At 46.7% G+C, this 27,799-nt stretch overlaps 1 protein-coding gene, 1 long non-coding RNA gene and 3 pseudogenes across 2 annotated transcripts; 1 reads left to right on the top strand and 4 right to left on the bottom strand.

Moving 5' to 3' along the window:
• Positions 1-1,534: 1,534 nt before the first annotated feature.
• Positions 1,535-2,627, bottom strand: LOC123409444 (annotated as a pseudogene).
• Positions 2,628-13,213: 10,586 nt separating this feature from the next.
• LOC123411858 lies at positions 13,214-14,280 on the bottom strand (annotated as a pseudogene).
• An 88-nt stretch (positions 14,281-14,368) lies between these two features.
• Positions 14,369-16,502, bottom strand: LOC123411859 (14 kDa zinc-binding protein-like). Its single transcript, XM_045104817.1, has 6 exons — positions 16,374-16,502; positions 16,221-16,280; positions 15,267-15,353; positions 15,035-15,182; positions 14,684-14,801; positions 14,369-14,576 (listed from the first exon to the last, which is right to left on the bottom strand). Exons 1-6 carry the CDS (start codon positions 16,427-16,429, stop codon positions 14,509-14,511), a joined length of 537 nt encoding a protein of 178 aa, XP_044960752.1. The 5' UTR covers positions 16,430-16,502; the 3' UTR covers positions 14,369-14,508.
• Positions 16,503-16,608: 106 nt separating this feature from the next.
• LOC123409446 lies at positions 16,609-19,526 on the bottom strand (annotated as a pseudogene).
• A 1,587-nt stretch (positions 19,527-21,113) lies between these two features.
• On the top strand, positions 21,114-21,707 carry LOC123412386. Its single transcript, XR_006613489.1, has 2 exons — positions 21,114-21,246; positions 21,472-21,707. It is a non-coding gene; the product is annotated as an uncharacterized LOC123412386 (long non-coding RNA).
• The last annotated feature ends 6,092 nt before the right edge of the window (positions 21,708-27,799 follow it).

Raw genomic sequence — 27,799 nt, forward strand, 5'->3', positions numbered from 1 at the left:
AGCAGGGTTCAATGAAATTTCCTAAATTTCACATATTTGAGTGGGGTGTGGAATATTTTTAACCCCGAAATTTCAAGGTAGATTCAAACTGATTTTAAAATAAAATAAAATTATGTTGAAATTCAGTAAAATTAAGGGAAATTTGGAATATGAAACTCCAAAAGAATTTCCGAAATATCTCAGTGAAGTCGGAAATATTTTGTTTCGGAAATTAAAAATCTTGCATAGAATTAGGATAGATGCATGCCATCATCAGGCGAAATACATGCATAATTAAGTTCTACAACACCATAATGAAGCTCTAGTAAATCACCCAGCAAAAGAAAATATAGTAACAAAATGCATAATGGAGTAATTAATCACCTACAATTTCTCCTTCAGTACATTCTCCCACGCACGATTGTTGCGGAACCAGTCAGTCTCCCGCGACTCCCGTGACTCCTGCGACTCCTAGGGTTCCCTCCCCCCCCCCCCCCGCCGGCCTCCCCCGCCGCCGTCGGCCGTCCCCGCCCCCCTCCCCCCTCCCGGATCCGCCCCGGGAGGTGGCCAGGGCGGCGCGAGCTCCGCTCCTCTTCGGCCTCCCTCCTCCTCCTTCCCTTCCTGCCGCCGCCGACGGCCGCCCCCGGCGCTTGGCCGGGTGATGTTGGCGGCGGCGGGACTGCCTGTCCCCGCGCGCGCCTCCTTGCCCGGGGTATGGGGGCGACGGCGGTGCTCCTCGGCTCGACGACGGTCCGGCGACCCGGCAGCAATGGCCGACAACGCGTGAGGTGGTGGTGTTGCCCCTTGGCGATGAGACGGCGTGGTGACGCAGGTTGGCCGGTGGCGCGCCCCCGGCCCAGATCTAGGCCCTGTGGGCCCCATCTGGGTCCTAGCGGGCCGTCTCCCGGCGTGGCTTCATCGTCGTCTGTGTGGTGAGGAGGAGGAGCAGCTCGGACGGGGGGCGGCGACGCCGAAGTCGCGCCTGCTGCAGCGCGATGGCGGGAGCTTTACGGGCGTGGAGAGCCCGACCGGGCTTGTGTCCGGTCGGGTGCCGTCGTCGACGGTGGAGGTTGTACCCTCCCGCGTGCCGACGGTGTTGTGGCCCCTAGTCCCGGCTCCTATTCCCCGCTGTGCAGGCCTCACTTCATGGTGCCGTGGTGAGACAGATGGTGGCGCAAGATGGTGGTCGCTTTGGTGACAGGCTCTGGAGCATCCGAGGTGAAGGTTGGGATTGGGGGAAATCCCTGTCGGCCTGGCCGACACTGACGCGGCGACGCTTGTGGGTGCTGCCGGACCTTCCTGGAGGGCGTTGGGGCGACCCTTCCTCTTGCCTCGTCAAGTACCGGGGGAAACCCTTGACAGCAGCGTCGTCATCGTTGCGGTCCTTCTTGAAGGTGTTGATTGGTACCGGTGCTTCGGAGCCTTGGAGCTTGGTGAGATATCTTCGGTGGGCGCAGTGGTCATGAAGCTTCTTCGCTTTCGTTGATCCGTCGTTGTCGGCATTTTTTCTCTTGTTGTTTCTCTTTCGTTTCTTTTGAGTGTGATTGTGCTGCTTTCACCCAGCACCTGCTGTTGACTGTATCGGTTGGTTGCTATGTAATACAATGCGGGGGAAACCCTTTTTCGGCATTCTCCCACGCACAGAGAAAAGAATGCTAGTAAGCGCTGCAGGGCAGCTTGCCTCCAGATGCCTATACCCATCCGTTGCCACCACGGCGTCAAAGATTGCAGCAGTGCTGATGATGAACTGGACGCACTTGGCCTTGAGGTGCGAGCAGTTGAGCTGCTCAGCCAACGCCAGAGTCGTCGCGGCCGTGTCGATGGTGATGCCACTAGAGAGCTTGTCCTCGCAGAGGGCTTTGAGCCTATCCAACCCATACCTGTCAGCAGCCACAAGAAGATGCTGAGCCATCGTCGATGTGGCCTCCTGCTCCCCGCCAAGTCGAGGCACAGTGTCGGTGTAGATGAAGTGCAGCATGGCCTTGAATGCTGCCGGCTCCATGCCCTCGATCACAACAGTTGGAGAGCTTGACTCCCTCATCTGCCCATAGAACTCGGCCATGAAGACAGGGGACCTGGCGGCAAGAATGAGCATGTGAGCACGGAAGGAGACACGACGGACGACGAACGTGACGTCCGCTCTGGTCGTGTTCTGCAGCAGCTGTCCAAGGTGCTGGTGCAAGTTGGAGGTCGGCACGGGCACTGAGGTTGCCACGTCCGGCAGATCCTTCAGAATTGTGATGGTGCACTGCACAGTCAAATGATCGTCGCTGGGACGGTTGGGCACTGGTAGAGCGGCCGTATTCACGAGGAAGATTTGTGGTGTACATTCATTTGGACACTTGAATATATGCGACGCTCGCTTCTCTTGGGATACTGCATCCAGCCTCGGATGTACCAGGAGACAGCCCAGACTAGCCCTCACGTTGCAACTGGCACCGGCGTCGCTGAGGAAAAAAAAGCTTCAGCATTACCGTCGAATGATACGAGGGAAAGCAATGGAGTTCCCACTCGTACCCATCGACGTCCCACCTAAATTTGAAGCACTCACGGGTGCCGATTGTGCTGGACACCAAGCTGAAACCGTCGATCCTGAACAGCCGCACAAAGCGCACGGTAGTGGTGGCGTTTGTGCAAGCACCGGCCATGGCCAAGGCTGGGGAAGTGAAGGATGGGGATGCCGAGGAGGCGAGGACTGAGGAAGCAGAGGTTGGGGGTGAGAAGATAATTGTGGAGCGGCCAATCTTAAAACCGGCGAGGCTGTGGCCTTGTTTGGATCCATGGGTTAGAGTTAGTTTGAGCTAGTTGGGGTTCAACTAGTCCTAAAGTATCCAAATATAAGGGTTGGATTGGAGCTAGTTGCATCTAACCCACCCAAAAACACTATCCCATCCAAGAGGTGCTAATTGGAGCTAGTTTTCATGGGGTCCATTAAAATATTTTTTTTCTCTCTCTCCCACCAGCCAAGAGATGGTAATTGGAGCTAGTTTTCATGGGACCCATTAAAAAATTACTTTTCTCTTTCCATAAAGTGCATCTATTGTCAATCTAACCCTTCTATCCAAACACCTATTTGGCTAGAGTTAGTTTAGGGTTAGTCATGAGCTAGAAACTAACTTTAACCACTAGCTAAGCTAGAGTATCCAAACAGGGCCTGTGACTGCGACTCCTCGGGTAAAGAGGTCGGAATGAATGCCATTGGGCGGGGCATGTTGGAAACAAGCGATATCAATGAGAAAACAGAATATACCAGCGATCATCTTGCACGACCACCCGTTAATTAGCAGCTCCGTTTGCCTTTCCGACAAGGCTGTCCGTAATGCGAGTATCATAGGTAGTATCATGCATGTCAACTAGGCAATTTCGATGTCGTGTCATTGAATTAAATGAAGAAAGAAAGGGTTGAGTATCATATCATGATACCGTATCATATTAAATGATGTGATACTATGTGTCTTGCATGACAATAAATGAACTACCCTATGATATTCCCTCCGTCACGGTTTAGAAGGCACAGTTAGACTTGCGTGCGTTTACAAAATAGACAAAGATTAAGGCACATTACATTTACTCCTAGCAGCTAATTAGTACTCCGTTGTACTACTTCTATATGCATGCGTAGTGTGAATGCTATTTTTTAACTCAATTCACAGCCAATCAATAACCACCTAGGTCCTAGAGAATTTGCATGCACGCCTTCTAAACTGTGACGGAGGGAGTACTATGCATTACGGATGTGGTATCATAGACTAGTATCTTATGCATGATACTAGTATATGATACTATCCATTACAACCAGCCTAAGTCGTACGCAGTGGCCAACACGCCCACATCGGCGGCTCGATCTCCAAGCGGAGCACTGAGAGGGTGCTTGGATATGTTTTAGTCCCATGACTAAAAGTAGTGGGACTAAAACTTGCTAGCCTCATCCATGCTTGAATCCAAATACTAAAGAGACTAAAATCAAGTTAATGAACATTTATTATCCTCCAAACCCTCTAATCCAGAACTCACATGTGTTAAAGGAGGGGAGTTAAATGAAGAGAGAGAGGAATAATCCACATTTTAGTAGCGGTACTCCTGACTAAAAGATTTTAGCCTCAAGACTAGTTTTATCCTCTCTTTAGTCAGGGGTGTTTGGAACTTTAGCCTCTTAAATAGACTATTTTTAGAGGGTGCTTGGATCCAAGAGACTGAAACTAGTCTGACTAAAACTAGTCTCTTTAAGAGGCTAAAGTTCCAAGCACCCCTGACTAAAAAGGGCTAAAACTAGTCTTGAGGCTAAAATCTTTTAGTCTGGGGTACCTCTACTAAAATATGCATTAGTCCTCTCTCTCCTTATTTAACTCCTCATGCAAGTTCTAGATAGGAGGGTTTGAAGGATAATAAATGCTCATTAATATGATTTTAGTCTCTTTAGTACTTGGATCCAAGCATGGGTGAGGCTAACAAGTTTTAGTCTCATTACTTTTAGTCATGGGACTAAAACATATTCAAGCACCCTCTTAGTTAGCCTAGTTTTAGTCCCTTGGATCCAATCACCCTCTGAGCGTGGCCATGGCTTCCGTGGGGTTCGTTTCAAGCACTACCGTAGTAGGAGTAGTACTGCGAGTAGAGTGCAAAGCGCAAATGGTGTGGATACCCGAAAACGTCGATGGGTTCCAACGATTTTGTAGGCGTGGCGAAGGGTTTAATAGCACGCCTTTGGTTGGTCGCATATACCTCACTCAGACCCGCACACAAAGAAAAAGCCCGTTCGATTACCCGCATTTATTGTTGGGCATGCATAGTATGAAGATTAAAGCATGCGAATAGCGCGAATAGCAAGTGAAATATGCATAGCGTAGCGTTTAGTTTTCAAATACGCTATTAGCGTGCTATAGCGGCGTTTTAGCGCGCTATTTAGCGCGAATAGCGTCGTAGCGAGTGAAATATGCATAGCGTAGCGTTTAGTTTTCAAATATGCTATTAGCGTGCTATAGCGCCGTTTTGTGACACGCTATTTTGCAAAATAGCGCGCTATTAGCATGCTATTTCGTTCATAGCATTTTTTAAAGGCTGCGCTATTTCAAATGGCGCGCTATTTTTTTCCTTGGCCTGCATCGAGAGGAACATTCAAATTGCCCGTTTTTGTGGAGCCAGGCCCGCACGATGCAACCCTATACACGTGGGTGTGGCCGGTTGCACGCGTGGGTGCGGTCGCGAAACATCGCGTTGTTTCGAGACGCGTCGGTCAATAATTACCCTCACCTACCTTCCACACCGCTCTCTCCCCTGTTCCCCACTCACACCGGCGGCGGCAACAATCTGAGCTCTATTGCGAAGCGATCCAAGACGGTGACAACAACCATTGGAGCAAGTGCAAACCTCCACAGGAGCGCATCGGCCATGGCGGTAAGACCTCGCCCTCTCTGTACATTAAGTTCTTTTCACTCGGGCTAGATTAGATTAGAGCAATCGATTGAAGAGTTAGGGAGGGGAATGAACACATCGGGGGTGGAGGATTGCTATCAATCGATTCTGCATCGACGACTACTAGGTTTCATAGGTTATTTTTCGACTACATCGGGGTGGGGATTGGGGGTTTCTTGTCTAGCCACGGCAACCCTGGAGTCGTGCCGAGCGGCAAGGGGGAGTAGTCATCTTCTAGTCTTCCTCGTCTTCTTCGTCCTCGTCATCTTCGCCAAGAACGATGGGTCTTGCACAGTCGCCTATCGTCGGTGCCCTAACCACCATCTGCACCTCGTCGTTGTCGGCCTGTGGCGACACGAACGTCGTACACCAGTACACCGCCGCACACTGGTCTTGAGGCGCCTTGTACTGCATGTACTTGGCCCATCTTGCCCGCTATCCAAGGAGTTGGAGTTGGAGTTCATGCCAACGGGGAGGTGGTGAAACAAAGAGGTGGAAGAGGAGAGGTGGTCAAACGGAGGGGGTTTGAGTGTGGTGTTGGGTTAGTGAGGTGGGTTAATATAGGACGATATGAATGAATGTTAACCATTGAACTACGTGTTGTTCATAATGCAAATGGATAAGGGCAAAGAGGTGCTGCCACCATTGGAGAAAGGCAAGGAGGTTATGCCTCCATTGATTGAAGAGCCAGTGCAAGATCACCCAAGCCCCAAGCGGAGGAACTATAGCCACTACCATCAGAAGTCAGGACCAAGCCACTTCTGCAAGGTTATTGTAATGCCCCAAGTGTGGAACCTTCCCTATTTGGAACATGTTGCATGTGGGTCCACCTTGTCAGAGATATGATGATGTCACTTGTGTCTATGATTTCCTGTGCCACCTTGTGTCCCTTGCATATATTCCTTGCATGCATGCTTAGCATAACATAACATGTCATCTCCTTGATCTTGTGATTTCATGTAACTCTTATTTTTAGTTTCCCTTGCATGCATGCAAACCATGATGCTTCATTTCATGTCTTGTGTGCACATATCTTGCTAGGTGTGATTGTGTGATCTTGTGATTTCATGTGTGGGTGCATAAGTGTAGTAGTGGGGTGATTTAGTGGAGTGTAGTGTTTGGCATGGTATTATTTTCAACCACTTTTTAGTTTCCAACCTATCTCTCTTTAATTCCCAAGTTCAAAATCTATTTGCTCCTAGGCTGTTTTAAAAATGTTGCACCTTTAGCGCATATTAGTTGGTATGTGGGGATGAAGCAGAGGGGTTTTTAGACTTATTTGGTTTAGAGTTTTTTCCTTTGTTTTCAGATTATTTTAATCTGTTTGTCAATTAATTTTAGTTGCAAAAATATCATTTGGGTATTTTATAAATTTGGGCATAAATCCCTTGTGCCCAGGGGTATTTTTTTTTGAGGCCTTAGTATTTCTTGGTGTATTATTTGATGTGGTGGCATTTATATATATGAGAGGGCCAGGTTCCTTTTTATTTTTTTTCTCTCCCTGGCATTTGAGGCCCAGTTCCTCCAGGGCCCAAGTCCCTCGCCAGCTGCCCGCTCGTCCACGTCGTCTTCCTCCCTCGACGTCAGGCTGTACGAACCTCGCTCCACCTCCCGATCGCCTCCCCCCCAATCCAGCGGCTCAAGCTCGCCTCCCGAGACGATATAAGGAGCCCAGGTCCTCCTCCTCCGCCCTAGGGTTCCCTCTCCTTCTCCCCAGCGCCGCCACCTTCCCCCTTCTCTCTTTCTTCCCCTGGTAAGCCTCTGTAGAAGTTAGCAGAGAGAGAGAGAGTGCAGCGCCGCCACCGTCAACCCCGTCGTTCCCGTCGTCTCCGGCACCGGTGGCCATGTCCAGGGGCTCGGGGTGGTTCCCCGCGCTCCATTCCCGCCATCGCTGAGGTCGTGGAGCGACCTCAACGACGGCCAGGACCTCGTCATCGCCTCGGTCCAGGGGTTCTTCTTCCTCTTCTTCAGTAGCAGCAGTAGTTCGCTCCTCCCTCGCCGTCGTCTCGTCGCCGTGGGGTTCCCTCCTTCCTTACCCAAGGTGAGGTGCCTTCCCCCCCTTCCTTCTTCCTCCTCGGTTCCGTCTTGGAGCCGCCGTGGTGGTGCTCCGTGCTTCTCTGGCAGGCAGCCGGCAGCAGGTGCAGGTGGTGTTCGTAGCGGTAGATCAACAGCAGATCGTGTAGGGTTGTGGTGATTTCAGTGTCGCAGGTAGCATGGCTCCCTCCCCGCGTAGCTGTAGGCCAGTAGCAGCGTGCAACCACGGCAGGTGCAGGTCCGGCCGGCGAGCTGAGTTGTCAGGCGTCCCTGTCCCGTGCAGTGTAGTGGAGTTCGACGTGTAGGGTTGTGCCTTGTCGTGCTCGCGAAGTAGCTAGGTAGAGAGAGCTAGCGCTGAGCAGCAGCAGGCAGTGGCGTAGAGCAGGTGTTCGGGTTGCCTCAGTGACGCAGCAGAGAGCCCCGGCGTCTTCTCTGTCGCTGGCGAGCAGCAGTTTTCGCGCAACGCATGGCAAGTTGGTTGGGAGCGTAGCTTACCTGTTCCAGTTTCTCCCCTCTGTCAAACGTCGTAGCTTAGCACAGTGGCAAGTACGTGGGTTTGTCCTCCTGAGATCCAGGTTCGAGTCCCAGCGGCGCAAGCCCCTTTTTTTCTAATTTTTTTTCCTTTGTTTGCACCGCATCTCAGTAACTGCAGTTAGCAGCCATACCAGGCAATCCCCTCTGTTCTGTCTAAAGATTGGCAAGCAGCAGGGTGGATTCGGCCTTGGGGTTTATCCAGGGGGTCCTGGGATCGAACCCCCCCTTCCCCTTTTTTTTATTACATTCCTTTGGTTTGCTCCTATTTTATCTCCTGTTTTAGGTGGGCTTGCTCTATAGCAAGTGAGGTAGGTGTTTTGGCTTAGCAGTAGTGTTCTTGTACTTAATGCTTTAACTAGTATAGGAAAGCATGCATGTATTTAGGGAGCACTTATGTTGAGTGTGTGTAAGTAGCAAGGGGATGTGTGTCTAGATGAGAGGTGTAGAGATTTGCGAGGTAGTGTATGTGCATGTGTGTGTTCATTGGAGTGGTGTATGTGTATTCTCATGGGGTTGGCCACATGTGAGTGTATGTATAGTGATGCTCTTAGTAGATGATCCTAGGAGCATATCAGATAGAGTAGATATAGCATGTGTAGATTCTTCTTTGTAGTAGGTTCTAGTAATTGTTGACTGCAATAGGTTGTGTGTGGGGGGGTAGTGTGATGAAATGTGTGTGTGTGGACCTTCCCACCTTTGCAAGTGGTGCACCTCCTCATGTTTAATATGAGAAAGAGCATGTTGTGTGTGTGGGGTTGGCTTGTGATAAGCATTGGGGTTGTTGGTGGGCATGACACAAACATGGGGTTCAAACCCCCATGTCACTTTGTTATTGTGCACATGAACTCTACCTTGGTAGTAGTTGTCTTAGTAGGGTGTTTTATGGAGTTGCATATTCAGTTTTGTTGCAAGTTTGGTCTTTAATTCCATGGAATAGGTGGAGCCCAAGGGCATGGATTTTTGTGTGTTAATAGTAGGGGTTTGTGCTCAACACCATAGTGGTGTCAACTACCTCTTGGTGTTGTGTGTGTGCAAACTATGCCTAGACAAAGTGGACATGTGGCTGGAAAATTCCAGATTTTTGAACTCTAAAGATTTCACTAAGTCTGGGATGCTGGAAACATTTTCTTCCCCTGTAGATGAGGATGTGCTGGTCATTCTGTTGAGAACTGGCCTTAGTTCAGTGCTAGTATTATGAACCTGGTATGTTTGTGAAGCTTCCTGTAAATTTTCAAGTCATTTGGAGTCCAGTAGCTTGTGTTTTGATTGCTGTCAAAAAAGCTTGAGAACAGAAACAGAAACTCAGGTGCAGGAATTTTCACTAAGTCCCTGAGATCTGATGGTTTTGGGAAAGTTTGTGGCCTTGTATCTTCTAGAGTTTAATTCCTTTTTCTGTGATTCTTGCTGGGGCTTGTAGTGTTCTTGGTTGGCAACAGCCACATATATTATTTGTCATGTTTGAAGACCTGTAGCTATGTTGCATGTTCCTCCCAAACAGCTAAGATGCAGAAACTGGCAGATTATGTAGTTTTGCCATTTTGTTCAAAGTTTGAGCTTAATTGATGTTGTGGTGTTCTACCTTGCTCCATTTCATTCATGTTGGATTATTACATGTCTTGGCTACCTGGGAATACCAGATTTGTGCCAAATGTGTGTGTGGTGTTGAATCTTTCACGTAGAGCTTCATATCTTGTTTTGTTGATTCTCGTTGATCCGTAGCTCCGTTTGCAATGTTCCTTATATGGTTTTGCACCATTTTTACGAGCTGCATCTGTTCATGTCATTCTCATACCTGTCAAAATAGCTTAGCGCACAGTTCTGTCCAGAAACTTGCTGTAGTTCATTTTGCTTGTGCTAGTGATAGAAATAGTGGTGCATGCTCAACTTTCATCTCATGCATCATGTGATTGTTGCATTTTGTGGTGCTGCTGTTCATTGGCTGTTATTCTTATGTTGGGTAGCACCGGGAGCGGAGAACGAATACGTGGAGTCAGGAGAGTACGTGCAGAACGATCCAGAACCATTCCAAGCTGAGGATATCACAGGCAAGATGATATGACCTTGATTCCATCTCTAGACTTGTTATGTTAGTTTTTGATTCCATGTCATATTGCTCGCTGCCTACCACTAAAAATATATTGCCTCTTCATATGACATGAGCCTAAACACCGTACTCTTTCCTAGCAAACTTGTATGGCTAGGTAGGCTGGCTCAGCTACTAATGTTAGCATTGTTAGTTGCAGGTGTTTTGAACTCATGTGAGGACATGAGCTTGATACCATTATATTAAATTATGTTATTTAATTAATGTACCTATATACTTGGTAAATGACGGGAGGCCTAGCCTTTTGCCGGGTGTCTTGTTCCGTTATTGCCGCCTTAGTTACCGGTTACCGGTGTTTGATTCCATAATGATCGCTCCTAACACATTCGGGGTTGTTATGGGGCCCCCCTTGATAAATCGCGTAGTGTTAAGGCTTGTCCGGCAGGACCCAACTTTGGTGTTAATTTCTAATCACTTAATAATAATCTGCATAGGGAGTAGCTACCCCGAGGTTTCTTAATCAACAACCCGGGTCAGTGCTCCTCATGAGTGTTGGTCCAAACTGGTCTGCCTGCAGGGCCACCACAAGGAAACTTGAGGTTTGGTACCTGTAGCTAGTTCCATCCGGCGTGTCCTGAGACTGAGATACGCGGCTCTTATCAGGGTCGTCGACACGTCGGGAGGTCCTGCTAGCCTTGTCTTACCTTAGCGGTATATCTTGCGTATAGGAATCCCAGTGAAGCTTTGGTTTCACCCAGAGTTGAGGTTTTCCTCTAAGGAATCCGACGAGATCACGAGATTCGTGATAGAGGATGCCTTTGCGGCCTGTGTTCGTTTGTGATGGACTAGTTGGAGCACCCCTGCAGGGTTTAATCTTTCGGAAAGCCGTGCCCGCGGTTATGTGGCAACTTGGAATATTTTGTTGACATCCGGTATTAGAGAACTTAAACATAAACTAGTAAAAGATGCCAACTGTGTGCGTAACCGTGAATGTCCCTTCGAAGATCTCTCTTCGATCGGGAACATGGTGGGGTTATGAATGCCGTAGGTAGGTGTTCAGGATCACTTTCTGATCAAGTAATCCCGACCGTTAGTGTAGACCACCTTCCATCCTCTTTTGCGTAAGTTAGCCACTTATTCTATCTTAGGATGCAGCAGCCTGAAACACTTCACCCCTTCCTTACCCAATGACATGACTAGTTCTGGCACCAAGGTCTTAGATTGCTGAGTCCCCGTGGCTCACGGATTCCTCCGAAACTCCCAGCAGGTACAGGTACCCCAGAGGCAGATGATCCCGACGGCACCCAGCTGGCGTGGCAGTACGACGAGGAGACAGATCGCCTTTACGTGAACTATCCAGAGGACTGAGCCGTGGTCGTGATCGTGGGCCTGCAGCGGGTAGCATAGCATTTTCCTTGTTTTGTAGTCCGTACCGGAACTACCTTGTTTGTATCTGCGTTGTACTCTGTATTATTAATAAGAAGACAGTTGAATCCCAAATTGTCTACTTGTAATTGTTATTTTGTGCTATGTTTACTTGCTTGCGAAACGCTTAGATGCGCTTCTTTCCTATTCGGGGGCCTCGACCCCCAGATCGGAAAGGACCGCAACTTGGTCGTTACAGTTATCCTTGCTCCAAAGCTGGAGAGTCTGCCATTTGCCCCTGGGCTTCACGAAGCACTTCCTCGCCATCCCTTCAGAGTTCAAGCTGAAGGCGAACACCGGCTGCGCATGGAGGGTGACAGTGAGATTGTTTGAAGGCGGGGTCACCCTTAATCAGGGTTGGGCCACCTTCGCCGCCGTTCACCATATCATGATTGGGTACATGTTGACGTTCAAGCTACTGACCCCCGACACCATGAAGGTGATCGTCTTTGACGACGAGGGTGTGGAGGTGATCACCAAGTGCAAGGTGCACAAAAAATGCCTTCGCCGCGATCGCCTGAGCTGCTGTTAAGACCTAGGTTTCGTTTAGGACTTATCTTACTATGTTGGTTTAAAACTTGTTCCTGCGTGGTTAAGACTTATATTTGTTCTTAAGATCGTTGTGTTGCTACTAGTTTACTTGTTAGTCGTTCATGTGTGCCTTTGATATCCTCACCACATCGAGGAGGAGGTTACCACAGTACTGTCCTGGATGTAACCAAACAACATGCACTTGTGTGAGCACATACAATTCGATTAACCAAACGCGGTGCGTAGAGGCGTCGCTATGATGCAGGAAGAGGACATGCAGATGTTGGTTTTTTATGTGTATATGCTCAACCAGGCCCAACTGGGACAAGTATGCAAATGGGCAAAAAACAATGCACGCAACCAAACACGTCATAGGAAAATCAAATGGTGCGCTTGACGGGGAAACGGACATTGGGGTGTACTCCTACTTCTCTGGCTAACAAAAGTTAATCGATTCGGCACTACGATGTTTCTAGTAGTCCACCAATTACGCACACCGTAGTGCAGTGCAGCGTACCCGTAGTCGTCGACGTTTATGTATGGATGGTTTTCACTCATCCTCAATGTTTGGGTACCCTAACCCTCTACCCGAACCCGAATATAACCAAATTATCCGAATTGTCGGGTAATACAGGTATCGGTTTAGGGTTCGCTTCTCATTTCCTGGCTATTCAATTTTCGGGTTAAGATTTGGGTTTTAATCTGAAAAACACGAAATACTATCTGAATTATTCATACTAGCCAAATTATTGATACTAGTATTACACTTACATGTTATCCATACTAACTAAAATACCCATACTATTCAAAATACCCACACTATCCGAATTATTCATACCAAAAATTGATATGTGCTTCGAATATTTTGGGTTTTTGGGAACCCAAATAACCGGAATCAAAATTTTGGGTAATTTGGGTTTGGTTATATTTTTGTCAGAAAAAATTTGATTCCCATTTTTTAGTGCCTGAATTACTCATAAACCGAATTATCCGAATTGGAATAACTGAAATACCTGAACGCCCGGGCTGAGTTTCACCACTAGCTGACCGCCTGACCGGGGCAAAACCGCAAAACCAAGCCGCAGTTACCATGCATGCAAACATGCTCAGATTCGACCAACTTTTTATAAATCGCTGGCTGTTTTTCGAATGTGCAGATGGTGCGCGTGCAAGTGCATGGCAATCACACGCAAGCCAGAAAATAGATGAATTGCCACATCTTGAACTATTTAGCCCGATATTCATCCAATAATATTTAAGGTAAAATGCAGGCACGCACTAGGACCTTCACCAATTTTTATTTTATGTTTCCCCTCCAATAGGCATAAGACATCCATGATTAAGTTCACTGAATAACGCAGTGAAGGTGAAGAAGTACCAAAACTGAAAGGATCAACTGCAACTTTAGTCACACTTCAGTTCCTTCTCCCACGCATAGAGAGAACAATGTTGGTAAGCGCGGAAGGACAGCTTGCCTCCAAATGCTTATAGCCCTCCGTCGCCACCACAGCTTCAAGGATCACAGGGTGTGCTTATGATGAACTCGACGCACTTGGCCTTGAGGTGCGAGCAGTTGTGCTGCTCAGCCAAAGCCAGAGTCATCGCCACCGTGTCAACGGTGATGCCACGGGAGAGCTTTCTCTCACAGATGACTTTGAGGCTGTCAAGTCCGTACCTCTCTGCCGCGTCAAGTAGATGCTGAGTCATCCTCGCTGTGGCCTCCTGCTAGGCTGCTACCTGTCAAGTCCAGGCACGTTGTCGGTGTAGATGAAGTGCAGCATGGCCTTGAATGCTGCCGCCTCCATGGCCTCCATCAGAACACTTTGAGCGCTCCTCTCCTTCATGTGCCCGAGGAACTCGGCCATGATAACAGCGGACCTTGCAGAGTGTATGGCCTTGTGACTTGTGAGCAGCAAACGACTGTAGACAGCACAGGTTTGCTGGGGAAAAGCACGATTTCTGTAGTTCCTACTACTCCATCTCCATGGAGTACTAGTATAGCTGACTGATACCAGTGGCGGGGCAAATCCAGGCATCAGCTATCGCACAGTCCAACAAAATAAACAGAGGATAGTTGCAGAAAAAATGATACTACACTAGTATGCTGGAACCTACAGGCATATACCATGACCATACCGGCTTGTGAGAGCACATCACGACCATACCGGCTTGTGAGAGCACATCACAACAACAAACGAAAACATACAGAGAGTAATGCACAAGCTCTGATTCTACCGGGAGAGGGCTCTGTGTACGGATCTTTCCATGTATGAAAAATGGATGCCGGTTTTTCCAATCCTTACCGAGGGCATAACCGCAGTGCCTTACTTTACCCTTCAATAACAACCAAAGAGTCTGACGATATGCACCCCTGTTAATTGCTCTGCGAACTCAGGTCCATACACAGTATATGTGCAAAACCCAGTTTAATAACCAGCAGGTGGCAAGTAACATTCACTTCACAGAAATGGTCAGACAACAAGTAATTCAACAATAGACTATGGTCGATCACACAGAAGCAGAAAAAAAAGCATACGCTGCTCTTAAACTTAACCAGGCGGCCATTTCATCTGCCTTCCGCCGAGTACATGCACGTGCAGATGGTAGACTGATTGACCTGTGAGCACAAAGATGGTGTAGCATTATAATCGATGCTGAAAGTACTGTGATGAAAGGGGCAGAAAGAATTATTGGGGGCAAGGTCTGCAGCATGAGCCAGCTTACATCCTTCTGCTCCGTTGTTTATGACGACGCGGAATCCATCTGCTACGCCTTCCTTCTCGGCCACTACTTTCGCAGCGTAAAGAAGCTGCCCCAGAATGTCAGCATGCCTTGGTTCAGCCTACATGCATATCCTTGTATAAATAAGGTGGCATAATGGACACAGAGGACTATAAAAGAAAGGTTAAATTACTAAGCTTCGTCAAACACATAGTTGAGAGGGCATTAACATGTACTAAAATAAAGCTAAGTAGCGTAGGTACTTAGGTAGATACAGCATTAAAGCCATGCCAGAACATTTTATAGGGGAAACTCCTTATGTCGTCATAGCTGTAAGTAAGCAGTAGAACCTACCTTGTCAAGTCCAGTTAGCCCATCTCGTAGTTTTGGGATGACTAGGACATGCACCGGAGCTTGTGGATTAATGTCTCTAAATGCCAACACCTTCTCATCTTCATAGACAATGCTTGAAGGGATTTCCTTTGCAATGATCTTGTCAAAACTAACATAAATGAACAAAGGAGAATATTCAGACGCAAACAAAGATTATAAAGAATTTAAATGAGCAAACTGATCAGAGATTTACATGGTTGGTCCTCCAGTATCAGCAGTCGCTGCCGCTGTTCTGGCAGCAGCCTCTTCATTTGTTGATGAAGCAATGTGGCGTGCAAATCTAGTATAGCGGCAAATGTATAAAAGAAAATATTAGTGAAGGACCGTAAGTCCGCACTTAGAGAAGGACCTTAAAAATAGCAGTGAAGATTTGAAACGGCCATGACTAGAATAGAGTGAGTTCGGACAATTTTGAGGCAATTAAAGATTGTTTGTGTGTGGAATCAAATTTCACGGAATAAGATGAGAAGGGGCTGTTATCAGTGAAAGCACAGATGGTTTATGCTGCTATTGGATAAATTCCCATAAGTGTATGTGCAGTGGTGAATTCTGAACTGAAATGTTAATTACTAGTAAATCATTGTTGCTTACTAAAAATTGGGATTCAGTCATGGTCTTTTTGAGAAAGGATTCAGTAATGCCAGTTCTTCGTTGTTGCTTACTCAAAATTGTCAGAATTTAACATGTATATGCACAAGAGGAAATAACTTCAAACAAATCTTCAGCGGCTCTGTTCGCTTTCTATTCGACCAAGGTGTTAACCGATTCTTAAGTTCCTAACACAGAAGCCTATACCAGGTCTTTTCAGGGCATGAAATTCATCCCGGGCGGGTCTTCGCGGCATCACTAAGTCGATAGCTGCAGAAACGTTTTCCATTTCTATGCATCTGGGAGTTGCTCTAGACACGATCAAGTTCAAAATCCATTGAATGTTGCATTGAAATTCTGCAACATTTCCAACTATTTTCGAATTATTTCAAGCAGGTACATGCTTCAGATGCAAGTATAATCACTAGAAATCACAAGAAGCAGCAAGGTCGCACAAAACTACCACTAGCACTACCACCTAACCCTGGCCCAAATCCCCGACTGATCTACACGGGAATCGGGGGGCCAGTAAGATCCCTGACGCAAGGAGACACCTCACCTTCGGGGAGCGAAGTCGCGGGAGACCCGGAGCCCGTGCGGCCGCAGAAGGGGAGAGCGCCTGCGACAACATGGAGGAGAGGGCGTTTTTATTGGAATGGAAGGGGTGCGATATCTTCTCGACTGGAATGAAGGAGGCGCGGGTAGAGCTTACCGGAGGAGGGAGGAGGTGGCCGCCGCGAGCTTAGCCGCCGCGGGCGTGGCCGCCATTGGAGACAGGGTTGGGAGCGGCCGTCTGCGTGCTGGATGGTGTTGCGCTGGGGGCTAAGGTGTATCGGAGTTATCGGCCGACCGATGGAACGTTGACGGTCCAGATGGAGGGTGGTGTCTGCTGTGCCCTCTTGGGTGTTTCACGATGGGAATGGGGTTTCTGAACGTACACAGTTCATTCATTTGGTCCAAGTGGCGGATCTAGCATTTGCAAACAGGGTAAACCGGACTTACCAAATATCTATATACCTAATAATAAAGCGGCTATTGTTTTCGTTGAAAAATTCACCATGGCATTTTTATAAAAAAGCTTCTGTAATTTTTGTTATTCAATCCGCACTTCATCATTTATCTGCAACGCAAAAGGAAAAAACGATTCGCTGCAAAAATTATACCCGTACGCATCGCCTCCTCTCGTCGACCTTGGGCCACCCTGGCCTGTGCCCAGGGCGCGGCCGACCTCAACCGCCACCGCTGCCGATCTCAACCCACCCGCATCCGCGGCTGTACCTCTCCCCGCTCACTGCCCCCGTTGTGGCGCTCGAGCGCATCGTCTCGACCCTGGTCCACCCTGGCCTGTGCCCAGGCCGCTGCCACACCACTCGCCGCCGCGGTCGACCTCAACCACCACTGCTGTCGATCTCAACCCACCCGTCTCCGCGGTCGTACCTCTGCCCGCTTGCTACCCCCATTTCGGTGCTCGAGCACAGCTTCTGGATTAAATCAACGCGACAACTACAACGACTTGGGATGATGCGTCTGCTCGATGCAGAACGGCGGCGGCGCGCGGATAAGGCGCGGCGGAGCGAAGTACTTGCAGGTGGAGGCGGGCCTCCATGGCTCACACGGGAACTCCGAGGTTATGGCGCGGCAACGGCGACTCCTTATGGCCAGATAGAGGCGCCTAACCCTTGCCCCCCCTCATCGTATCCCCTCCCCCGACAGGAACTCATCATCTGGTGAGATCCCCTCCCCATGCCTCCAACCGTGTGCCAAGCACCGGCAAGAAATTTTGTTTTGTGGGAATTTGTTTGCTGATGAATGAATGTATTGAATGTAAGATTACATTGTTGTAGAGAGAGAGAATGGAACACCACCTTCAGTTTGTCATCTGATCCCACATTCTCTACCCCATGAGTGAAATAAGATAACAGTCCATTGATCAATTCACGTAGCCTCTTTGTTTTGCTTTGCTTGTCCCACTCAATTTTTCATCATGGTGGAATTAACAATGGACGGGCTGATTTCTCAACAAAATATGATAGGACTGACTACATTAGTTAGTTAGCTTATTATTTTAATAAATCAAAATGATTATAAAAAGATTAAAAGCGTGTGGTATTTTTTTTCTCCTGTTGCAACGCACGGGCCCTTTTGCTATAATAATAAAGAGGCTATTGCTTCCGTCGGAAAACCCGCCGCATCCGTTTAAAAAAAAGCCCCTGTCTTTTAGGTAATTAAACCGAAACGACATGAACCCGTCCAACACGATGCTCCCGCCGCAGTCGTCCCCGTCGCCGCACTCCAGGCTGCTGCTGATCAGGTCCGCCTCCTCGTCCAGGTCGCCCCGCATGGCGCGCAGCGTCTTCCTCGCCATCTCACGCGCGGACGCCGCCGGGGGTCCCCTCCTCGGCCACGCGACGGAGGGCCTTGTCCGCGCCAGGCCGCGGAACCGGAGGCTGTCGCGGCTCAGCGCGTAGATCGCCGCCACACACCACTCCTCCAGCTCGGCGACGTCGTGGGAGGATGCCGCACACGGCCGCGACGGCGCCCGCGTCCATCAGAGATGCGCGGCCCTCCGAGCAGCCGCCCACGTTGCAGATCACCATGAGGGCCAGCCTGCGGATGGGCGTGGGCTCGGCGGCGCTGGACGCGACGCTGAGGAGCGCCTTGGATGCCCCCGGGAAGCGGGCGACCTTGGACTGGTTGACGGCGGCCAGCGAGAGGTGGTATATGGCCATCCCGATGTCGCGGCACGCGCGCGGGTGGTGGGCGGGGGAGGTCAGGAGGTCCAGCAGGGGAGGCACCGCGCCCAGCACGCCGATGGCGGCGCGGTTCTCCTCGTTGAGCGCCAGGCCGAAGAGCGCGTCGGCGCGTGCTCGCACGCCTCCGGCGTCGAGCCGCCCGAGCGGAGCACCTCAACGAGCGCCGGCACGGTGCCCGCGCGGACGATGCGTACCTTGTTCGCCGGCTCAAGCGAGAGGTTGACCAGCGCCGCCATCGCGTCGACCCGCGCAGAGGCGTGCCGTGGGATTAGCAGGACGCGCCGGAGGGCAGCGAGCAGCCGCGGCGTGCAGAGCGCAAGCCGACGCTCAGCGCTCTCCCGGGTGGCGTCCCGGAGGACGGCCAACGCCGCCGCCACCTCTCCATCTTCGTCCTCGCCCATCACCGTCGTGACCACCTCATCCTTAAATTTCCTTTTTTTGCAAAAAAGCCCTTGACGTTTTGTGTATTCAACCTGCACTCCCTTTTTAAGTGGCTGCTAGAAAAATGGTTCATTCTTATAAAAGGGACTCTGCTATTTTGAGTATTCATCCCGCGCCCCTTCCCTAGAAAAAAAATCCACCTACCTGCACGACCCACGACCCCAATCCCGTCTCCATCTCCAGCGCGCCGCCACGCGCCACCGGCCTCCGCCGCCGCCGGTCCTATGCAGCCTCCCCGTCCTGTTCTTCTTCCCCTCCCCACCTCCACAGGCCCGCCCCTATGCATCGCGTACTTGACTAATCGATAGTCGTGTTAATTAAAAGGGGATCCATCCCCTCCCCGATCCTGCTCGATTGGTGGATCCACGGCTCAGGGCATCCTCGACGTTCTCGACCTCAAGAAGTGTGGCGACTGCGGATCCGCGTAGAGGCGTCGAGTGCAGCTGGATCTATGTGGAGAACGCCACAGCCTCCATGCAGACGCTTCAGATCAACAACGCCGCCATGTTGTGCAGCTGCGAGCTGCCAGCGCGTGACCTCCGTCTCATGAACCTTCTCTTGGTGTCTCCTCAACGAACCTCGGCAAGGAGCGCACCATTGTCATCAACTCCATGCGTCACTAGGTACTCCTCAACTCACTTGACCGCAGACGAGGTCTTCCAGTACGCCATTGCTGTGGAGCAACTCTCCTCTCTATCTTTCCCTCCCTCTGGTTTCCCTATGTATGTTGCAAGCACGGCCTCCTTCATGAGTGGTGTGGACTCACGCCAACTTGATTTTTTCCTTGTGCTATTTTGGGGTTATTTCAGGTCCAGGGAAGGTGCTAATGGAGAGTCGATGATGAATAGGAGAGGTGGTTGCATCTATTATCCTTCAGGAATTTTTGTGTTGCTCTCTGTTTTTCCGATTCTTAGATGTGCTCACATCCAAGGATCTGATATATGGTACTGGAAAGTTGTCCATGATATTATCTACCTGTTCTTGACAATAAGCTTATGTTCTGTAATAATCGATCATATATTCATATAGTCTTGAAGAATATGAGATTTCATGTTGTCTATAAGTATGCATGCTTGGGACAAAGGTGGCGGAAATATTATGTGAGATTAGTAGGGTGTATTTTTACTTGGTGTGTCCATTCATATGTTTTTACCGATCGTAAAGACTAGAGATAAACAACATGAGCATGCTGATGCTCGGTTGGATGCAAGGTAGGGATGTAAATTGGGTCTGTTTAATCCTGTTTGAGCACACTTATGGTCTAAAAGTTCAACAAAGTGAAAATCGGATCATACCTATATGTACATCTTTTAGAACTGATGGTGAGCTGTATGTTACTCTGTTCCATGTACAAATAATTCTTCTTAGCTTGTTTTCGTTATCATGACAGTGTTTTTATAATATAATCTCCCGTTGCAACACACAGACAATTGTTTAAATATGATTACTTAAATGCCTGCAAACACGATCAGTCGGTCATCAGGGTGTGTGTGTTTTAAGCCTTTATTTTTTCGCATGTACGGTTATTTTTCATATTTTTTTTATATGTCTGATCAATTATACATAACTGATGGAGAAGAAGAAAGAAAACAAAGAATGAATAAAGAAAGAAAAAGGTGATTCGAAATGGGGTCGTGTCCTATGGCTGACTAGGCGTGTCTGGGGGCGCCCGTGAACCCTCCTATTGTCCCCCAGATTTAAGATGGATATTGCGGATGCCGGTTAATCCATGCGTTTAGGAAGAAAGTGGGGTTTGATTGGGTCAAAGCTTTTTGGCCGGACACTTATCTGGAGGGTATTTCGGACGTTTGAGAAGGATTAATCGGATGATCTCAGGAAATTTCTTTTGACACCAAATATATCATTCCAAAGAATTTATGGTTCGTTATTGATGTGGTACTACAATTCTTAGTTAAGGCCAAATTCGCATAAAAGAAGGCTAAGTGCATACAAATGAACATTATAAGGTAAATCTTCTTGGATTAAATATGAAGCATTTATTTCCTTTTGTAAAATCACCAAAAAATATTTTAAATCTCATTAACTAATGCCCAGAGTTGGCTACCGAACTAAAATGCATTGTGAGCGGAGCAAATGAAGCAAACAATTAGTATAATGGGTGAAAAGGTATGAAATCTACAATATTGACAAAAATGCATATCCAATCTTCATGATACACTCTTTGAAAAATTGATACGCCTTTGATGTATTCTTAAAAAAAATCGTGGTCATACATCACTTACGAAGTCTCCCATCACACAATCTTTCTAGTCCTATAAATACATATACATGTAAACACACATCCATCAAAAGTACTCAGCATGGACTGCAAGCGCACCATCATCGTTGTTATGTCTGCTATCTTTATGTTGGCGCTCCTCGTGTCTTGTGGTAAGAAAAACACATATGTTGCTAACTTCAATATATGATGCTTCAGCATAAAGATCTCTGTTGAAATATATTATCTGTCTTTCTTCATTAGTTTAAACTTTTGAGCAACTGGCTAGAGCATGAATGCCATATTATCTGGCAAACAAAAACGGTCTCTTCCATATTTTCCTTCATCCTTTTGACTACATGGAATAATATCTTATGTTATTCTGTTTATTTATACAGATACATTTCAAGGAAAATGCAAAACGAAGGAGATCCATACAAATGTACCATGTCGTAAATCCGATATGTGTAATGAGTGGTGCCATTCCGGCGAATTCCCTGGCGGCGGGTACTGCAATATTCAGGGTGATGAAGTATTTTGTGTGTGTGTGGGTTGTGCGCCACCAACATAAAACGGCTAGTTTGTATCGATGAGCTTCTTTGAAAATAAATAAAGTACATGTATCTATGAATAATGATGCTTGTTGTCCTCTCATTTTTCAATCTTAGCCGCCACTGCCTTGGTCCCTTGACCCGTCCCCGGTCTTGTCGGCGGTAGGAAGAGTGGGGACCCACTCGTTTCGGGTTTTCTTTCCCTTCGATGTTGTTTCCCCAACGATATCGATGAGGCTGTACTGTCTACGGCTTGTATGAATAAGGTCTTTTCGGCCTTTCTCGACCTTGATTACATATACTGTTAGTTACACTAAGATGTGTACATTTGTATTAGTACTAGAACCGATGAATTAAATGTGGACTCTTTCGTTAGGAAAGAATCATTGCATGATATGGACACTTAATGCCCTCCTTAAACAAGAAAGAGAAAATCAACTATTCATGTTTCATGCAAGGCACGTGCACTTTATTCATGTGTTATACATTTTTAATATCTTTTGCTGGGTATATCTTCAAGAAGTATACATGTATTAAGAAATAAGTTTATGCGTATAATATTTTAGGTATTTGTACATATCTAGTCATACTAATTCAGATAGTCACGTACTAATTCATATACCTGGTCACGTACTAACTTTTTTAAATAGCTAATCAATCTTACATATATGTAAATTATACTATTTTTGGGTATATCTCTAATATCATTCACAGGTATCTCTCAAAATAATTTATGTGTATTAAAAAATTGTGTATCATTTTTTTGGATTAGGTACCGTTCAAAGTATATCAGTTTGAGTATATCTTCAAACCATGTATGTATTTTAAAACGGTATGCGAGCAGGATAACTTAGGTTCATGTACGTATGAAAAAAACTTATGTATGTATTGGACTGCCACACACATTTCTAAAACGAAAAAAAATATGTGTTTGGGTATATGTACATAGGAAAAAAATCATGTATAGATATCAACATGCATCATATATTCCGAAACGTAAAAGGTAGTTAGGACCAAATCTAATATTATTCGGTGACCTTATTTTGTATAGAAATATTAGTTGTTAAAAATGTTGGGGAACGTCGCATGGAAACAAAAAAAAATCCTACGCACACGTAATACATATTCATGGTGATGATCATCTACGAGAGGGGAGAGTGAATCTGCATACCCTTGTAGATCGCTAAGCGGAAGCCTATATAACGCGGTTGATGTAGTGGAACATCTTCACGATCAAAATTGCAACCCGTCCCGCGATCTCATCATGATCCATCCCGCGATCCCATCACGACCTATCCCGATCTAGTGCCGAACGGACGACACCTCCGCGTTCAGCACACGTACAGCTTGATGACGATCCCCGCCTTCTTGATCCAGCAAGAGGGACAAAGAGGTAGATGAGTTCTCCAGCATGGCGGCGTGGTGGTGGTGGTGGTGAAGTAATCCCGCAGGGCTTCGCCTAAGCACCGCCAAACTAGACTAGAGGAGAAACAGATCTAGAGAGAAGTAGAGGGAGCACGTGCCAATTAGGGTTAGCCCTCACCTCTAAAACCTCTAGTATATATAGGGGGGAATGAGGGGAGGAGGCAACCTCAAACCATCAATGTTTGGCCAAAATTGGAGGTGGAGGAGTCCTACTCCAATCCTACTAGGAGTAGGATTCCTCCTCTCCACTTGGAAACCCTTTCCACCTTTTTCACCTTTGGGTTTCTTTCCTTACCACCTCCAATCCGCCTTGGGCTTTAGTGGAGGCTTCGGCCAGCCCACTAAGGGCTGGTCCACGTCCTCCCACAGCCCATGAGACCCTTTGGGATGGGCGGGCCCACCTGATGGACCCCCGGAACCCATTCATAACCCCCGGTACACTGTCGGAAATGCCCGAAACTTTTTTGGAGTTCAAAACTCACATTCCTATATATCAATATTTACCTCCGGACCATTCCGGAGCTCCTCGTGATGTCCGGGATCTCATTCAGGACTCCGAACAACTTTCGGTTACCAAACACACATAACTCAATAATACCGAAACGTCACCGAACCTTAAGTGTGCAGACCATGCCGGTTCGAGAACTATACAGACATGACCTGAGACACTCCCCGGTCAATAACCAATAGCGGGACCTAGATGTCCATATTGGCTCCTACATATTCTACGAAGATCTCTATCGGTTGAACCTCTATGTCAAGGATTCATTTAATCCCGTATGTTGTTCCCTTTGTTCTTCGGTATGTTACTTGCCCGAGATTCGATCGTCGGTATCTCCATACCTAGTTCAATCTCGTTACCGACAAGTCCCTTTACTCATTACGTAATACAAGATCCCGTGACTAACTGTTTAGTCACATTGCTTGCAGGGCTTGTTTTTGATGTTGTATTACCGAGTGGGCCCCGAGATACCTCTCCGTCACACGGAGTGACAAATCCCAGTCTCGATCCATGCCAACCCAACAGACACCTTCGGAGATACCTGTAGAGCACCTTTATAGTCACCCAGTAACGTTGCGAGGTTTGATACACACAAGGTATTCCTCCGGTGTCCGGGAGTTGCATGATCTCATGGTCATAGGAACAGATACATTGACATGCAGAAAACAGTAGCAATAAACTGACACGATCATATGTTATGTTTATAGTTTGGGTCTTGCCCATCACATCATTCTCCTAATGATGTGATCCCATTATCAAGTGACAACACTTTCCTATGGCCAGGAAACCTTCACCATCTTTGATCAACGAGCTAGTCAACTAGAGGCTCACTAGGTATAGTGTGTTGTCTATGTATCCACACATGTATTTGAGTTTCTAATCAATACAACTGTAGCAGGGATAATAAACGATTATCTCATGTAGAAGGAAATATAATAATTACCAATTTATTATTGCCTCTAGGGCATATTTTCAATAGTCTCCCACTTGCACTAGAGTCAATAATCTAGTTCACATCACTGTGTGATTGTAATGAATCTAACACCCATACAGTTCTGAGGTTCGGTCATGTCTTGCTTGTGAGAAAGGTTTTTAGTGAATGGGTATGAACCTTTCAGATCCGTGTGTGCTTTTCAAATATCTATGTCATCCTATATATGTTGCTACCACACGCCATTTGGAACTATACCAAATGACTACTCCACTATATGAATCCGGCTTACTTCTCAGAGTTATTCGGATTAGTGTCAAGCTTGAATCGACGTAACTCTTTACGACGAACTCTTCAATCACCTCCATAATCGAGAAAATATTACTTAGTCCACTAGTTACTAAGGATAACTTTGACCGTTTTTCAGTGATTCAATCATGGATCTCTCTTTGTACCCCTTGACAGGCTCATGGCAAGGCACACATCAGGTGCGGTACACAACATGGCATACTTTGGAGCCTACGGCTAATGCATAGGGGACGACCTTCGTCCTTTCTCTTTCTTCTGCCGTGGTCGGGCTTTGAGTCTTACTCAAATTCACACCTTACAACACAACCAAGAACTCCTTCTTTGTCGATCTATTTTGAACTCCTTAAAAAAACCTTGTCAAGGCATGCATTTCATTGAAAGTATTATCAAGCGTCTTGGTCTATCTCTATAGATCTTGATGCTCAATGTTCAAGTAGCTTAATCCAGGGTTTTCTTTGAAAAACACTTTTCAAACAACCCCATATGCTTTCCAGAAATTCTACATCATTTTCGATCAACAATATGTCAACCACATATACTTATCAAAAAATATATAGTGTTCCCACTCACTTCCTTGGAAATACAAGTTTCTCATAAACCTTGTATAAATCCAAAAGCTTTGATCATCTCATCAAAGCGTATATTCCAACTCCGAGATGCTTGCACCAGTCCATAGAAGGATCACTAGAGCTCGCATACTTGTCAGCATCCTTAGGATCGACAAAACCTTCTGGTTGTATCACATACAACCTTTCCTCAAGGAAACCGTCGAGGAAACAATGCTTTGACATCCTATCTGCAAGATTTAATAAATAATGCGGTAACTCCTAACATAATTCCAACAAGCTTTTAGCATCGCTACGTGTGAGAGTGTCTCATCATAGTCAACTCTTTGAACTTATCGGAAACATTTTGGCGACAAGTCAAACTTTCTTAATGGTGACTTTTCACCATCATCGTATGTCTTCCTTTTAAACATCCATCTGTACTTAACACTCTTACGACCATCAAGTAGTTCTTTCGAAGTCTACACTTTGTTTTCATACATGGATCCTCTCTCGGATTTCATGGCCTCTAGCCATTTGCCAGAATCCGGGCCCACCATCACTTCTCCATAGCTCGTAGGTTCATTGTTGTCCAACAACATGACCTCCAAGATAGGGTTACCGTACCACTCTCTAGCAGTACGTGACCTTGTCGACCTACGAGGTTTATAGTAACTTGATCCAAAGTTTCATGATCACTATCATTAGCTTCCATTTCAATTGGTGTAGGCGCCACAGTAACAAATTCCTGCGCCCTGCTACACACTGGTTGAAGTGACGGATCAGTAACCTCATCAAGTTCCACTGTCCTCCCACTCAATTCTTCCGAGAGAAACTTTTCCTTGAGAAAGGACCCGTTTCTAGAAACAAACACTTTGCTTCCGGATCTGAGATGGGAGGTATACCCAACTGTTTTGGGTATCCTATCAAGATGCTTTTATCCGCTTTGGGTTCGAGCTTATCCGACTGAAACTTTTTCACATAAGCGTCGTAGCCCCAAACTTTTATGAAACAACGGCTTAGGTTTCTCCATACCATAGTTCATACAGTGTCATCTCAATGGAATTACGTGGTTCCCTATTTAAAGCGAATGCGATTGTCTCTAATGCCTAATCCAAAAATAATAGTGATAATTCTATAAGAGACATCATAGTATGCACCATATCCAATAGGGCACAGCTATGCCGTTAGGACACACCATCACACTATGGTGTTCTAGGTGGCATTAGTTGTGAAACAATTTCGATATTGTCTTAACTGTGTACCAAACTCGCAACTCAGATATTCATCTCTATGATCATATCGAAGACATTTTATCCTCTTGTCATGACAATCTTCACTCTGAAATAGCTTGAACTTTTCAATATTTCAGACTTGTGATTTATCAAGCAAATACTCATGTATCTACTCAAATCACCAGTGAAGTAAGAACATAACGATATCCACTGCGTGCCTCAACACCCATTGGACTGCACACATCAAAATGTATTACTTCCAACAAGTTACTTTCTTGTTCCATCTCATTGGAAAAACGAGGCCTTCAGTCATCTTGCCCATGTGGTATGATTTGCATGCCTCAAGTGATTCAAAATCAAGTGAGTCCAAATGATCCATCTACATGGTGTTCATGCGTTTATACCAATAGGCATGGTTTGCATGTCTCAAACGTTTCAAAAATGAGTGAGTACAAAGATAAATTAGCATGGAGCTCCTTCATGCATTTTATACCAATATACCGCAAGCGGCAGTGCCACAAGTAAGTGGTACTATCATTACTATTTTGTATCTTTTGGCATCAATATTATGAACATGTGTACCACTACGATCGAGATTCAATAAACCATTCAAGGTATTTATTCAAGCAAATAGAATAACCATTATTCTCTTTAAATGAATAACTCTATTGCAATAAACACGATCTAATCATGTTCATGCTCAACGCAAACACCAAATAACGATTATTTAGGTTTAACACTAATCCCGATGGTAGAGGGAGTGTGCGATGTTTGATCACATCAACGTTGAAACACTTCCAACACATATCTTCACCTCACCTTTAGCTAGTCTCCATTTATTCCGTAGCTTTTATTTCGAGTTACTAACACTTAGCAACCGAACCGGTATCTAATACCCTCGTGCTACTAGGAGTACTAGTAAAGTATACATCAATATCATGTATATCCAATATACTTCTGTCGACTTTGCCAGCCTTCTAATCTACCAAGTATCTAGGGTACTTCCTCTTCAGTAGTTGTTCCCCTCACTACACACGCACTTAGTCTCGGGTTTGGGTTCAACCTTGGGTCTCTTCACTAGAGCAGCAACTGGTTTTCCGTTTCATGAAGTATCCCTTCTTTCCCTTGCCCTTCTTGAAACTAGTGGTTTTACTAACCATCAACAATTGATGCTCCTTTTTGATTTCTACTTTCGCGGTGTCAAACATCGTGAATAGCTCAAGGATCA

This window comes from Hordeum vulgare, chromosome 7H (assembly GCF_904849725.1).
Source record: "Hordeum vulgare subsp. vulgare chromosome 7H, MorexV3_pseudomolecules_assembly, whole genome shotgun sequence".
In the NCBI taxonomy this organism is placed as follows: Eukaryota; Viridiplantae; Streptophyta; class Magnoliopsida; order Poales; family Poaceae; genus Hordeum; species Hordeum vulgare.